General features: G+C 40.4%; 1 protein-coding gene across 1 annotated transcript in view; it reads left to right on the top strand.

The window, feature by feature from the left end:
* The window catches only part of TNFRSF21 (TNF receptor superfamily member 21), a 312,325-nt gene that overhangs the window by 298,074 nt on the left and 1,239 nt on the right, over positions 1-13,012 (top strand). Inside the window, exon 5 of the mRNA XM_053709614.1 lies at positions 3,506-3,728. Coding sequence (XP_053565589.1) covers positions 3,506-3,728 — 223 coding nt within the window. The remainder of the gene's footprint in view (positions 1-3,505; positions 3,729-13,012) is intronic.

Below are 13,012 nucleotides of genomic sequence, written 5' to 3'. Positions count from 1 at the left end.
GCTATCTCACAGTAATGCACTGCTGTCTGAACCTACCTAGGTATGTTTTTCAACAAAGGATACCAAAAGAAAGAAGCAAACTACATGATAGAAGTGAATTGGAACGTTCTTTAAAATTGCATGCTCTTTCTGGATCATGAAAGTTAAATTTTTACTTTACTGTTCCTTTAAACTCCATCCATCACTTGCCTTATTTGGAGTAGTAAATCTGGGCTTGAGTTGGCAGTCAACAAGGCGAGCCATGGTATTTATGTTCGTATAAGCTGTATTGTTTTGCAACTGTTATCTGCTGAAGCCAATTAGGGTTAAATATGTAGCAGTGTTAGCTATGTGCATTTTTCAGCTATGAGAATTAGAAAGTCCACAACCTCCAGAGCAAATCTACATGAAAACTAAGCAAAATAAATAATGAAAGAATATTTTACATTTGTTTTACAATCCATAACTAAGTATTTATATAAAATCTCAAGATGTTTACTGTCGCTTTAATTCCTGGTTATCGTGTGAAACACATTTAATATTAAGAGGAGTCTGGCTTTGTGCACGAGATACACAAGAACATGAAGATTAAGTGACTTTGCATGGTTCACGATTTCTAATCTTCATCGTGTGACATCGCTGTGACTGGTTGCATTCATCATGCAGTTCCTCTTTCCTTTGCCTGTGAGCCATTTTAATTAAATTGGTTAGCTTTGGTTTAGTGCACGTGTTTTTGCAATATCTGGCACCTCACGAGCTACATTAAACAAATGAACAAATGTCATTAATCTTCGGGTGACAAAGCTAGTAGATGTTTTTTATGTTCTCTTTCCACCTTGAAGGCTGTTAAATATTAGGTTGTTCAGTTGCTGGCATTATAGATGAGGCCTTTAGTTAGAAATAAATAGGTGGTTTGGGCCTAAATTTAACTGTTTGTGAGCTCAGCTTCTGAAAATAGATTCCCTAAACACACTGCTGACTAACCTTAAAGGGACAGTCCTGTAATATCTGAGACTGGAGCTTTACAACTGCCTCTGGAGAGGGACAACCCTCAGCAACTCTGTGAAAAAAAAACAACTTGATTTGTTCTAGAAAGGAACATGAGTTTTTGTTGGGGGGTTTTTGTCAAAAAATTAATAAATCAGAAATACACTTTAAGTACAATGCCCCTGTAGCAAGTGGTGTGATCTAATACACTAACCAGTTGCCAGCAAGTAAACCGGTTGTTTATGATATTATCAGCACAGACTGATGTAGTGTGGTACATATCTTATTTTTATATTCCTATAATTATATAGAGCATACGTCATTATGCAGAATCTATCTGCAGTGCCTGCTCCCTGGGATATTGTTTGAGTATTTCTGGCATTCTGCAGGTGCCTTGTACCTGGTTAGTATTCAGCCCATACTTCTGGGATTTTCACGCTGATGCATTCCTTGTGTCTGTCAATGCAGTAGCACTGATAGCTTTCAGAACAGAATGCTCCTATGCACAGGATTACATTGTCAAGTGGTGCTGGTGGCGTTTAAGGTGCTATATGTATTAGAGGCTTTTTTTTTTTTTTTGACATTTCCAGTGTTCTAACGAGGTCCTTGAATATTATATATATATATATGTCTGCGTATTTATAGAAAATGTATAGTTTCTGACAAGCTCATTTTTGCTGCTGTACATTCAATCACCCTGTCCTCCCTTAAGACCTCTTTAATGCTTGCTAGACTGGTGCATTATTATTATCAGTTATTTGTAGAGAACCAACGGATCCGCAGATGAATGCTTCTTTTAAAATACCGTAGGGTTAGATCTTCAAACAAAATGACCAATTGGCTGCTAAATGATCCTTGCAATGCAGTGCCATGAGATTAGCTAGTTCTCCGAATGTATGAAAAAATGACTAACACTTACTACATTGTATTTTATTACACTGTATTGTATTCTTACTATCCTGCAGTTGTGTAAAATGATATTTGTTGCTATTTTCAATACTACAAGATCTTAAAGGGATAGAAAAGTCAAAATTTAAATTTGCATAATTCGTAGAGCATGTAACTTTAAGACACAATTATTTTCTATCTTCTATTTTCAAATGTGCTTCATTCTCTTGGTATCCCTTGTTGAAAAAGAATATATGCACATATCCTACACTAGTGGGAGCTGGCTGCTTATTGGTGCCTGCACACATTTGTCTCTCGTGATTGGCTAACTAGATGTTTTCAGCTAGCTGCCAGTAGTGCAATGCTGTTCAGCAAAGGATAGCAAGAGTATGAAGCAAATTTGATAATAGAAGTAAATTGGAAAGTTGTCTAAAATTGTATGTTCTATCCAAATGATGATTGAAAATGTTGGGTTTTCCTTTCCCTTTAATGAGACCGGTATTGTACTCATCGCTTGTTGCATGTATGGTTACTGGTGATGACTGGGTAACATAATAGCAGTTTACATTCACTGTTTATCATGTAATCTTAAAACTAGTTGGATTTTATTTTTGTATTGATGACTGCTTATGGCATCTTATCTTTCTGTGGGAGGGGAGATGAAGGGGATTGTTTTTTGTTGATTTCTGTGGTTATGGCAATAGATAATGAAGCAGGGATAACAAACGTTAAAGGGACATGAAACCCAAAATATTTATTCTTTGATTCAGGAGTATATACAGTTTTAAACAACTTTCTTCTGTTATCAAATGTGCTTCATACTCTTGGTATGTTTTGTTAAAGGAGCAGCAACGCACTACTGGGAGCTAGCTGAACACCTCAGGTGAGCTAAAGACGAGGCATATATGTGCAGCCACCAATCTGCAGCTAGCTCCCAGTAGTGCATTGCCACTTCTGAGCATACATAGGTATGTTTTTAACAAAGGATGACAAAAGAGCAGAGCAAATTAAAGTTTAATTTTGACTTGTCTATTTAAAGGCCAGGAAACAGATGCACATTTTTAGAGGGGCATTTGCAAATAAATATCTGGAATTTCATAATCCACAAATCCAAAATAAAAACACTTTGAGATTAAAAAGAGCTGTAGGTTTTCATCAAGATGTTTTGCATAATGCTAAAGTGCATATTATAGTGTAACCATATAGAAACCCATGGCATTTCGCCAGTACATTGGAAAGTGTATTTTTATTTAATTAGTCTAATGTCAAATGTGTCTCTACTTTCTCTGTATCTCTCTTCCTCTGTCTCTTCCTCGCTGTTTCTCTTCTCTCTGTCTCTCTCTCTCTCTGTCTGTCTCTCTCTCTCTCTCTGTCTGTCTCTCTCTCTCTCTCTCTCTGTCTGTCTCTCTCTCTCTCTGTGTGTCTCTCTCTCTGTGTGTCTCTCTCTCTGTGTGTCTCTCTCTCTGTGTGTCTCTCTCTCTGTGTCTCTCTCTCTCTCTCTCTCTCTCTCTCTCTCTCTCTCTCTCCTTTTTCTCTGACTTTTTTTCTTTTTATCTTAATAATCTTCTTTCAAGTATGTATGGATGTCCCACGTTTTTTTTTTGTTTTTGTTTTTTTAAACTAATGTCCTTCATTTTGCTTTGATTTGTAGATTGAAACCAGCAAGCTTACCCTTCCAGTGAATGCCAACCAGCCAATGCCAACACTAAGTCCAAGTCCTAACCCTCCCAACGCCACTGTTTTAACAGTGGAACCATCTCCCTTGGAAAAAAACAAAAGTTTCTTCGCTGATGAGTCAGAGCCCCTCCTCCGATGTGATTCTACGTCTAGTGGGTCCTCTGCTCTGAGTAGAACAGGCTCATTTATTACCAAAGGTAACTGGGCAGCAGGAGTTGCAGCTTTATTTACTTGTAAATGTGCTGTCATTTTGTCTAAAATATGTCCCTTTATTGTATTTTTGGTGTGTTTAAACCAACAATTATGTATTTAACAATAATGTTTATAGCATGCATGCTTATTACTACAAACCACATCTCTTTACAGAGTGAAAACAGTGCATAGTCATTTATTAACAGAGTAGTGTAGACATCACAATATTGGTTTTATTTATTACATTTTTATTTTATTTCTATAAACCAGGTGTTCCTCACCAAATAAATTATTATTTTCATTTTAAAGGTTAGACTTTGTCCACCAATAGACATATAGGTTGTTCTTAGCATTTTAATTAACCCTAATTTGCATACTATACATGACAGTGTAAACTACATTTCAAACCATCTAAAATATAAACAATACATTACATTGTTGTATTTGAAATATATACACAATTTATACAAAAGTAATGTAAATTTATTACTAACACCTTTAAACTCATCACCTGTGTGAATATTATTTTTGTCCACAAAGAGTTAATCCCAATGAGGCACGTACCGATATAACCATTTGAAAACAGTGATTTTCTCTCAATCACAACATATATATTTACACAGACCATATATTATAAAAGCATATAGTTTCAACAAAGTTTATATCAAAATAGCAAAAGGTTTACACTTCTAGCCTCAAGTGGATTATATTACATTAAATCCTATATCTTGTACAATACAATAGGCATACCTTTAAACATCAGAGTTCACAAACTCAGCGTCTCAACCGCCATTGGAAAAAAGCTGCTAGCAGTGTTAAGTGCAAAGCAGTCTTTTAAGTTGGCCGCTTGATTCTAATTGGCTATAGCGTCATATGACGTTTCAAAGGAGATGTGTCAAGGTAGCGTCTAATGTTTACAATGTAGCAAACTAATTGGCAATCCTAATAATATTAGTGTAGGGACCGGGAAATATCAATGGTTATTAGAGAATATTGGTGGTTATTAGTGCACAGTTTAATGCCGTGTGTCCCATAACCAGGAATTACTCGCTATACAAAGCGACTTTTAAATGCATCTCGCAATCCATATGTCATGTTAGACATTCTACAAATAGCCCTGTATCCAACAAGTTATCAACAATTCATTGTACAAATATGGCGTATAAACAGTAAATGAAAAAATATACATACCCTCCGATAGTTTTATACATCATTAGATATAGTGGGGATTTTCCTTAGTAAAACAATGAATAATCAATATAGGTATTTAGTCCCCTTGGGGCCAGTGTGCCTATTCTATGTATCCACTGTGTTTATCTTTTAAGTAATTCCTCATCCCTGTAACTCACTGTATGACCCATTTCCATAAAATTCCTGGCTACTGACTGGTCACCTTTTTTTTCTTTTAAGGCTGATCTAATAGCACTCTTGTGGTTTGCAAGTCTTTCTTTAAAGGGGGTACTCGCTTTTACCTGTATAAAATTTCCTACATGGGCAAGTGAGAAAATATACTATATAATCAGATGTGCATGCAAGTCTATGTCTAATGTAGTACTTTTTGGATTTAAAAGGGTAGCTAAATGTTGTTCCAGAGAATAGTGTGTTGCACGTTACGGAATTTCTACACTTGTAAAAACCAGGTTTTCCTTTAGGTAGCCAGGTAGTTTGTTCCTGGCTGATATCATGCTGAACTAGCATGGTTCTCAAACTTTGTCCTTTTCTGTATACCATTCTAGGTGGTTTCATGCCCTGAAAGCGTAGTGTGGGGTCCTCAGATAGTAGGTGCCAATTCTTTGTCAATACCTTTTGTATTGTGTGGCTAGCTGTAGTGTATCTAGTAACATAATTCAAACTAGTGTCGTGCAATGTGGTTGCACTCTCACCGATAAATCTTCAACTGCCGGGGTCCTATCAGATTTTTCAATAGAGTATGTACATAAAGCACTCACCGGACTTCAGTCCGCTGTGAATAAAAGTATTTAATAAAGTGACGTTTCGGGGTAAAAGAACCCGTTCTTCTGACAAGCAAACAGTGTTGAAAACAAACATATGAAGGCCTGTTAAGCCCTCCCAAAAACCATCAACCAATCAGTGAGCGGCGTGTGCAAATGGTAGCTACTGAGCATGTGTACAAAATATACAAAACCAATTGATATGTAATACAAAAATTACAATGATATAATGTAATGTGTATCAAAATATAAATTAATGTGTGAATCAATGAGTAATAGTGACCTAAGGATGTATCAGATGTGCTTCATGCTGTGGATACGAAAGCTAACAACAAATATTCCACTGACTTAGTTCAAAACATCCTTAGCCGAAAAAGAGGTGTCATCGTTGGGCAGTGCAGACATTAGCACACCTCCCTGTCACGTTATGAAATTACCAATAGACATTCAGGTCAAACACGCACCCCCATACGGTGCAGTACAATAGGAGAATGTCCAGACTTAAAGACCGCCCATGGGCGTGGCAATTACCCAAAAGCAAATTGCTAGTCAGTATGTCTAACATAAACAGGAATATGACAGATCGCACACATATATAAATACAATACTGTAATGTCCCTTCATAAACTTACTCACTCCCGAATGGCTGCTAGGCACCTGATCATCTAACTTACTAAGCCCCATAGCGAACAACCAGCCCACTCTGCATAGCATTGGTAAAGATAAGCGTTTCCACGTCAACCGTGGACACCAGGAAAAAATATCTGTCATCTGAAATAGAACACACCCCCTCGGGATGTAGCATAACCAGAGACACATGAGCTGAAGAACGCCCATGGGCGTGGCTATCACCTGAACATAAATAACTAATCTATAAACGGAATGTGAAGCAAAGCAGAAAGAACATCAAGTGTCCGATTTCTCTTTTAAAGGTGTGTCCAGTCCACGGGTTCATCCATTACTTGTGGGATATTCTCCTTCCCAACATGAAGCTGCAAGAGGACACCCACAGCAGAGCTGTCTATATAGCTCCTCCCCTAACTGCCACCCCCAGTCATTCTCTTGCAGCTCTCGACAAGAAAGGAAGTATCAAGAGATATGTGGTGTAGTTTTTACCTTCAATCAAGAGTTTGTTATTTTTAAACGGTACCGGCGTTGTACTGTTTTACTCTCAGGCAGAAATTTGAAGAAGTATTCTGCCTGGAGGTTTGATGATCTTAGCGGTTTGTAACTAAGGTCCATTGCTGTTCTCACACATAACTGAAGAGTATGGAAAGAAAACTTCAGTTGGGGGGACGGTCTGCAGATTACCTGCTTTGAGGTATGTTCAGTATATTTTTTTCTAGAGAGATAAGGTCTAGAAAATGCTGACAGTGCCTGGTATATTTGAGGTAAGCCTGATACAGTGATTTAACAACGACTGGGATCATGCTTGCAAAAAAGGGTAATATTCATGTTAATACTCATATTACTTAGTGTAAAAACGTTTGCATGGTTTATAGAAAAAACGTTTTTTTTCTGAGGGTGATAAATCTTTATTTGGGGCCTAGTTTTCCACATGGCTAGTTAGATTACTCCTAGGAGTACTTTTTGTAAGGCCCTCTGACATTAAGTGCATGGTGGGAGGGGCCTATTTTCACGCTCTAAATGCACAGTTGATTTTCAGACTGAGACATCCAGCTTCCCTAAAGGAGTCCTCTGGTATCTAGGACCACGATAGAGGGTTTTTTCCTGCAAAAATCGTGTTTAAGGGCAGGTAGGAGCCACAGCTGAGCTGTGGCAGTGTGTTTGACTGTTTGTTAACGGTTTTAACGTTTTTCTAATTCGTTTTTGGGCCTAAGGGGTTAATCATCCTTTTGCAAGTGGGTGCAATGCTGCATTAGTCCCTTATACACACTGTAAAAATTTCGTAGAGTTTACTACTTTTTAACACTATTTTGCAGTTTATGTGGTAGTTTTTTTTCTCTTAAAGGCACAGTACCGTTTTTGTATAATTGCTTTTTCACATTTATTAAAGTGTTTTCCAAGCTTGCTGGTCTCATTACTAGTCTGTTAAACATGTCTGACATAGAGGAAACTCCTTGTTCATTATGTTTAGAAGCCATTGTGGAACCCCCTCTTAGAATGTGTACCAAATGTACTGACCTTTCTATAAGTTATAAAGACCATATTATGGCTTTTAAAGATTTATCACCAGAGGTTTCTCAGACTGACAAAAGGGAGGTTATGCCATCTAGCTCTCCCCACGTGTCAGAACCTATAACTCCCGCTCAAGTGCCGCCAAGTACATCTAGCACGTCCAATGCGTTTACCTTACAAGACATGGCGGCAGTTATGAATCATACCCTCAGAGGTATTGTCCAAACTGCCAAGGAAAGTGAGACAGCTCTGGGGCTAGAACAAATACAGAGCTTTCTGACACTTTAGTAGCTATGTCTGATATACCCTCACAATGTGCAGAAGCCGAAGCAGGAGAGCTTCTATCTGTGGGTGACATTTCTGATTCAGGGAAGGCGTTACTTCAGTCTGACTCTGAAATGACAGCGTTTAAATTTAAGCTTGAACACCTCCGCTTGTTGTTCAGGGAGGTTTTAGCGACTCTGGATGACTGTGACACCATTGTAGTCCCAGAGAAATTGTGTAAAATGGACAAATACTTTGCAGTGCCTGTTTACACTGACGTTTTTCCAATCCCTAAGAGGTTTTCAGAAATTATTACTAAGGAATGGAATAGACCAGGTGTACCGTTCTCTCCCCCTCCTGCTTTTAAAAAGATGTTTCCTATAGATGCCGCAACACGAGACTCGTGGCAGACGGTCCCTAAGGTGGAGGGAGCAGTCTCTACCCTAGCTAAGCGTACAACTATCCCTGTCGAGGACAGTTGTGCTTTCCTAGATCCAATGGATAAGAAATTAGAGTCTTTCCTTAAGAAAATCTTTATACAACAAGGTTTTATTCTCCAGCCTCTTGCATGCATTGCCCCAGTCACTGCTGCAGTGGCTTTCTGGTTTGAGTCTCTTGAGGAGGCTCTACAGGTGGAGACCCCGTTGGATGATATCCTAGACAGGCTTAAAGCTCTTAAGTTAGCCAATTCATTTATTTCTGACACGGTTTTTCATTTAACCAAGCTAACGGCTAAGAATTCAGGTTTTGCCATTCAGGGGCGTAGGGCGCTATGGCTTAAATCCTGGTCAGCTGACGTTACTTCAAAGTCTAAACTTCTCAACATCCCCTTCAAAGGGCAGACCCTATTCGGGCCTGGACTGAAGGAGATCATTTCTGATATTACTGGAGGAAAAGGCCACGCCCTTCCCCAGGATAGGTCCAACAAATTAAGGACCAAACATACTAATTTTCGTTCCTTTCGAAACTTCAAGAGTGGCGCAGCTTCAACTTCCTCTACTGCAAAACAAGAGGGACATTTTGCCCAGTCCAAGCCAGTCTGGAGACCTAACCAGGCTTGGAACAAGGGGAAGCAGGCCAAAAACCTGCTGCTGCCTCTAAGACTGCATGAAGGAGTAGCCCCCGATCCGGGACCGGATCTAGTGGGGGGCAGACTTTCTCTCTTCGTCCAGGCTTGGGCAAGAGACGTCCAGGATCCCTGGGCTCTGGAGATTGTTTCCCAGGGATATCTTCTGGATTTCAAAGCTTCATCTCCAAAGGGGAGATTTCATCTCTCACAATTATCTGCAAACCAGATAAAGAGAGAGGCATTCTTAGGTTGCGTTCAAGACCTACTGGTTATGGGAGTGATCCACCCAGTTCCAAGGGAGGAACAGGGGCAGGGCTTCTATTCAAATCTGTTTATAGTTCCCAAAAAAGAGGGAACTTTCAGACCAATCTTGGATCTAAAGATCCTAAACAAATTTCTCAGGGTCCCATCCTTCAAGATGGAGACTATTCGAACCATCCTACCTATGATCCAGGAGGGTCAATATATGACTACCGTGGACTTAAAGGATGCTTATCTACACATTCCGATACACAGAGATCATCATAAGTTTCTCAGGTTCGCCTTCCTAGACAGGCATTACCAGTTTGTGGCTCTTCCCTTCGGGTTAGCCACGGCACCAAGAATCTTTACGAAGGTTCTAGGGTCCCTTCTGGCGGTTCTAAGGCTGCGGGGCATAGCAGTGGCCCCTTACCTAGACGTCATTCTGATACAGGCGTCGACTTTCCAAATCGCCAGGTCCCATACGAACATTGTTCTGGCATTCCTGAGGTCTCACGGGTGGAAGGTGAACAAAGGAAAGAGTTCTCTCTCCCCTCTCACAAGAGTTTCCTTCCTAGGAACTCAAAGCTTCTAACTTCCTGCCGTGCTCTTTATTCTACTTCTCGGCCGTCAGTGGCTCAGTGTATGGAAGTAATCGGCTTAATGGTAGCGGCAATGGACATAGTTCCGTTTGCCCGCCTACATCTCAGACCACTGCAACTTTGCATGCTCAATCAGTGGAATAGGGATTACACAGATTTGTCCCCTCTACTAAATCTGGATCAAGAGACCAGGGATTCTCTTCTCTGGTGGCTATCTGAAGTCCATCTGTCCAGAGGAATGAGTTTCCACAGGCCAGAATGGACTATAGTGACGACAGATGCCAGCCTTCTGGGCTGAGGTGCAGTCTGGAACTCCCTGAAGGCTCAGGGTTCGCGGACTCAGGAGGAGGCCCTCCTTCCGATAAACCTTCTGGAACTAAGAGCGATATTCAATGCTCTTCAGGCTTGGCCTCAGCTAGCTGCGATCAGGTTCATCAGATTTCAGTCGGACAACATCACGACTGTAGCCTATATCAACCATCAGGGGGGAACAAAGAGCCCCCTGGCAATGTTGGAGGTTTCAAAGATAATTCTATGGGCAGAGGTTCACTCTTGCCATCTCTCAGCTATCCATATCCCAGGAGTAGAGAACTGGGAGGCGGATTTTCTAAGTCGGCAGACTTTTTATCCGGAGGTATTTGCCCAGTTGATTCAACTATGGGGCATACCAGAACTGGATCTCATGGCGTCTCGTCAGAACGCCAATCTTCCTCGTTACGGGTCCAGGTCCAGGGCTCCCAAGGCAGCGCTGATAGAGGCTCTAGCAGCGCCCTGGTCCTTCAGCCTGGCTTATGTGTTTCCACCGTTTCCTCTGCTCCCTCGTCTGATTGCCAAGATCAAGCAGGAGAGAGCTTCGGTGATTTTGATAGCTCCTGCGTGGCCACGCAGGACTTGGTATGCAGATCTGGTGGACATGTCATCCTTTCCACCATGGACTCTGCCGCTAAGGCAGGACCTTCTACTTCAAGGTCCCTTCAAACATCCAAATCTAGTTTTTCTGAGTCTGACTGCTTGGAGATTGAACGCTTGATTCTATCAAAGCGTGGTTTTTCCGAGTCAGTCATTGATACCTTAATTCAGGCTCGAAAGCCTGTCACCAGGAAAATCTATCATAAGATATGGTGTAAATATCTTCATTGGTGTGAATCCAAGGGTTACTCATGGAGTAAAGTCAGGATTCCTAGGATATTATCCTTTCTCCAAGAGGGATTGGAGAAGGGATTGTCAGCTAGTTCCCTAAAGGGACAGATTTCTGCTCTGTCTATTCTTTTGCACAAACGTCTGGCTGAGGTTCCAGACGTCCAGGCGTTTTGTCAGGCTTTGGTTAGAATCAAGCCTGTGTTTAAACCTGTTGCTCCGCCATGGAGTTTAAATTTAGTTCTTAAAGTTCTTCAAGGGGTTCCGTTTGAACCTTTGCATTCCATAGTATAGATATTAAACTTTTATCTTGGAAAGTTCTGTTTCTAGTAGCTATCTCCTCGGCTCGAAGAGTTTCGGAGTTATCTGCTTTACAGTGTGATTCCCCTTATCTGATTTTCCATGCAGATAAGGTAGTTTTACGTACCAAACCTGGGTTTCTTCCTAAAGTGGTATCTAATAAGAATATCAATCAGGAGATTGTTGTTCCTTCATTATGTCCTAATCCTTCTTCAAAGAAGGAACGTCTATTACATAACCTTGATGTGGTTCGTGCTTTAAAGTTTTATTTACAAGCTACGAAGGATTTTCGTCAAACATCTGCTTTGTTTGTTGTCTACTCTGGACAGAGGAGAGGCCAAAAGGCTTCGGCAACTTCTCTTTCTTTTTGGCTAAGAAGCTTAATCCGCTTATCTTATGAGACTGCTGGCCAGCAGCCTCCTGAAAGAATTACAGCTCATTCCACTAGAGCGGTGGCTTCCACATGGGCTTTTAAAAATGAGGCCTCTGTTGAACAGATTTGTAAGGCGGCGACTTGGTCTTCGCTTCATACTTTTTCTAAATTCTACAAATTTGATACTTTTGCTTCTTCAGAGGCTATTTTTGGGAGAAAGGTCTTACAGGCAGTGGTGCCTTCCGTTTAAGTTTCCTGCCTTGTCCCTCCCTTCATCCGTGTCCTAAAGCTTTGGTATTGGTATCCCACAAGTAATGGATGAACCCGTGGACTGGATACACCTTTTACAAGAGAAAACAAAATGTATGCTTACCTGATAAATTTATTTCTCTTGTGGTGTATCCAGTCCACTGCCCGCCCTGTCATTTTAAGGCAGGTGTTTTTTATTTTTAAACTACAGTCACCACTGCACCCTATAGTTTCTCCTTTTTTCTTGCTTGTCTTCGGTCGAATGACTGGGAGTGGCAGTTAGGGGAGGAGCTATATAGACAGCTCTGCTGTGGGTGTCCTCTTGCAGCTTCCTGTTGGGAAGGAGAATATCCCACAAGTAATGGATGAACCCTTGGACTGGATACACCACAAGAGAAATAAATTTATCAGGTAAGCATAAATTTAGTTTTTTTCATTGGGGTGAGAAGAGAAAAGACACATAAAACCAGCAAGTGAAAAGACAGCACAAGTAGGATATACAATAGATTGTTACCCTATAGAAACCCAGCAATAAACTCTACATTTTTGCTCTGTCTTTTGTGATTCAGGCAGAGCATAAATAAAAAAAAGGTTTTCAATTTACTTCTGTTATCAAATTTGCTTCGTCCCCATGATATTCTTGGTTGAAGTAATACCTAGGTAGTGGTCTGGAGCACTAGATGGCAGGAAATAGCGCTGCTATCTAGTGCAAAGGGATAACATTCTTGCAAAACTGCTGCCATATTGTGCTCCAGACACTTGCACCAATAGGTAACTCTGTTACCTATTATTAAAAATGGTTGCCCAATACACACAAAAGAAAACATTATGTTTTATTATCTGCATAGGTTATATTGGCAGTTTAGTGCTGCCTTATGAAAGGTCTCCATACAAAAGAAACCGTTTAGAAGCAATTCAACTGTCTATTTGTTTCAGAGCAGTTCAAGGATATAAGATGATTTTC

This window comes from Bombina bombina, chromosome 4 (assembly GCF_027579735.1).
Source record: "Bombina bombina isolate aBomBom1 chromosome 4, aBomBom1.pri, whole genome shotgun sequence".
Taxonomy (NCBI): domain Eukaryota; kingdom Metazoa; phylum Chordata; class Amphibia; order Anura; family Bombinatoridae; genus Bombina; species Bombina bombina.
The sequence above is the reverse complement of the archived record's forward strand: the minus strand, read 5'-3'. Positions and strand labels throughout refer to the sequence as shown.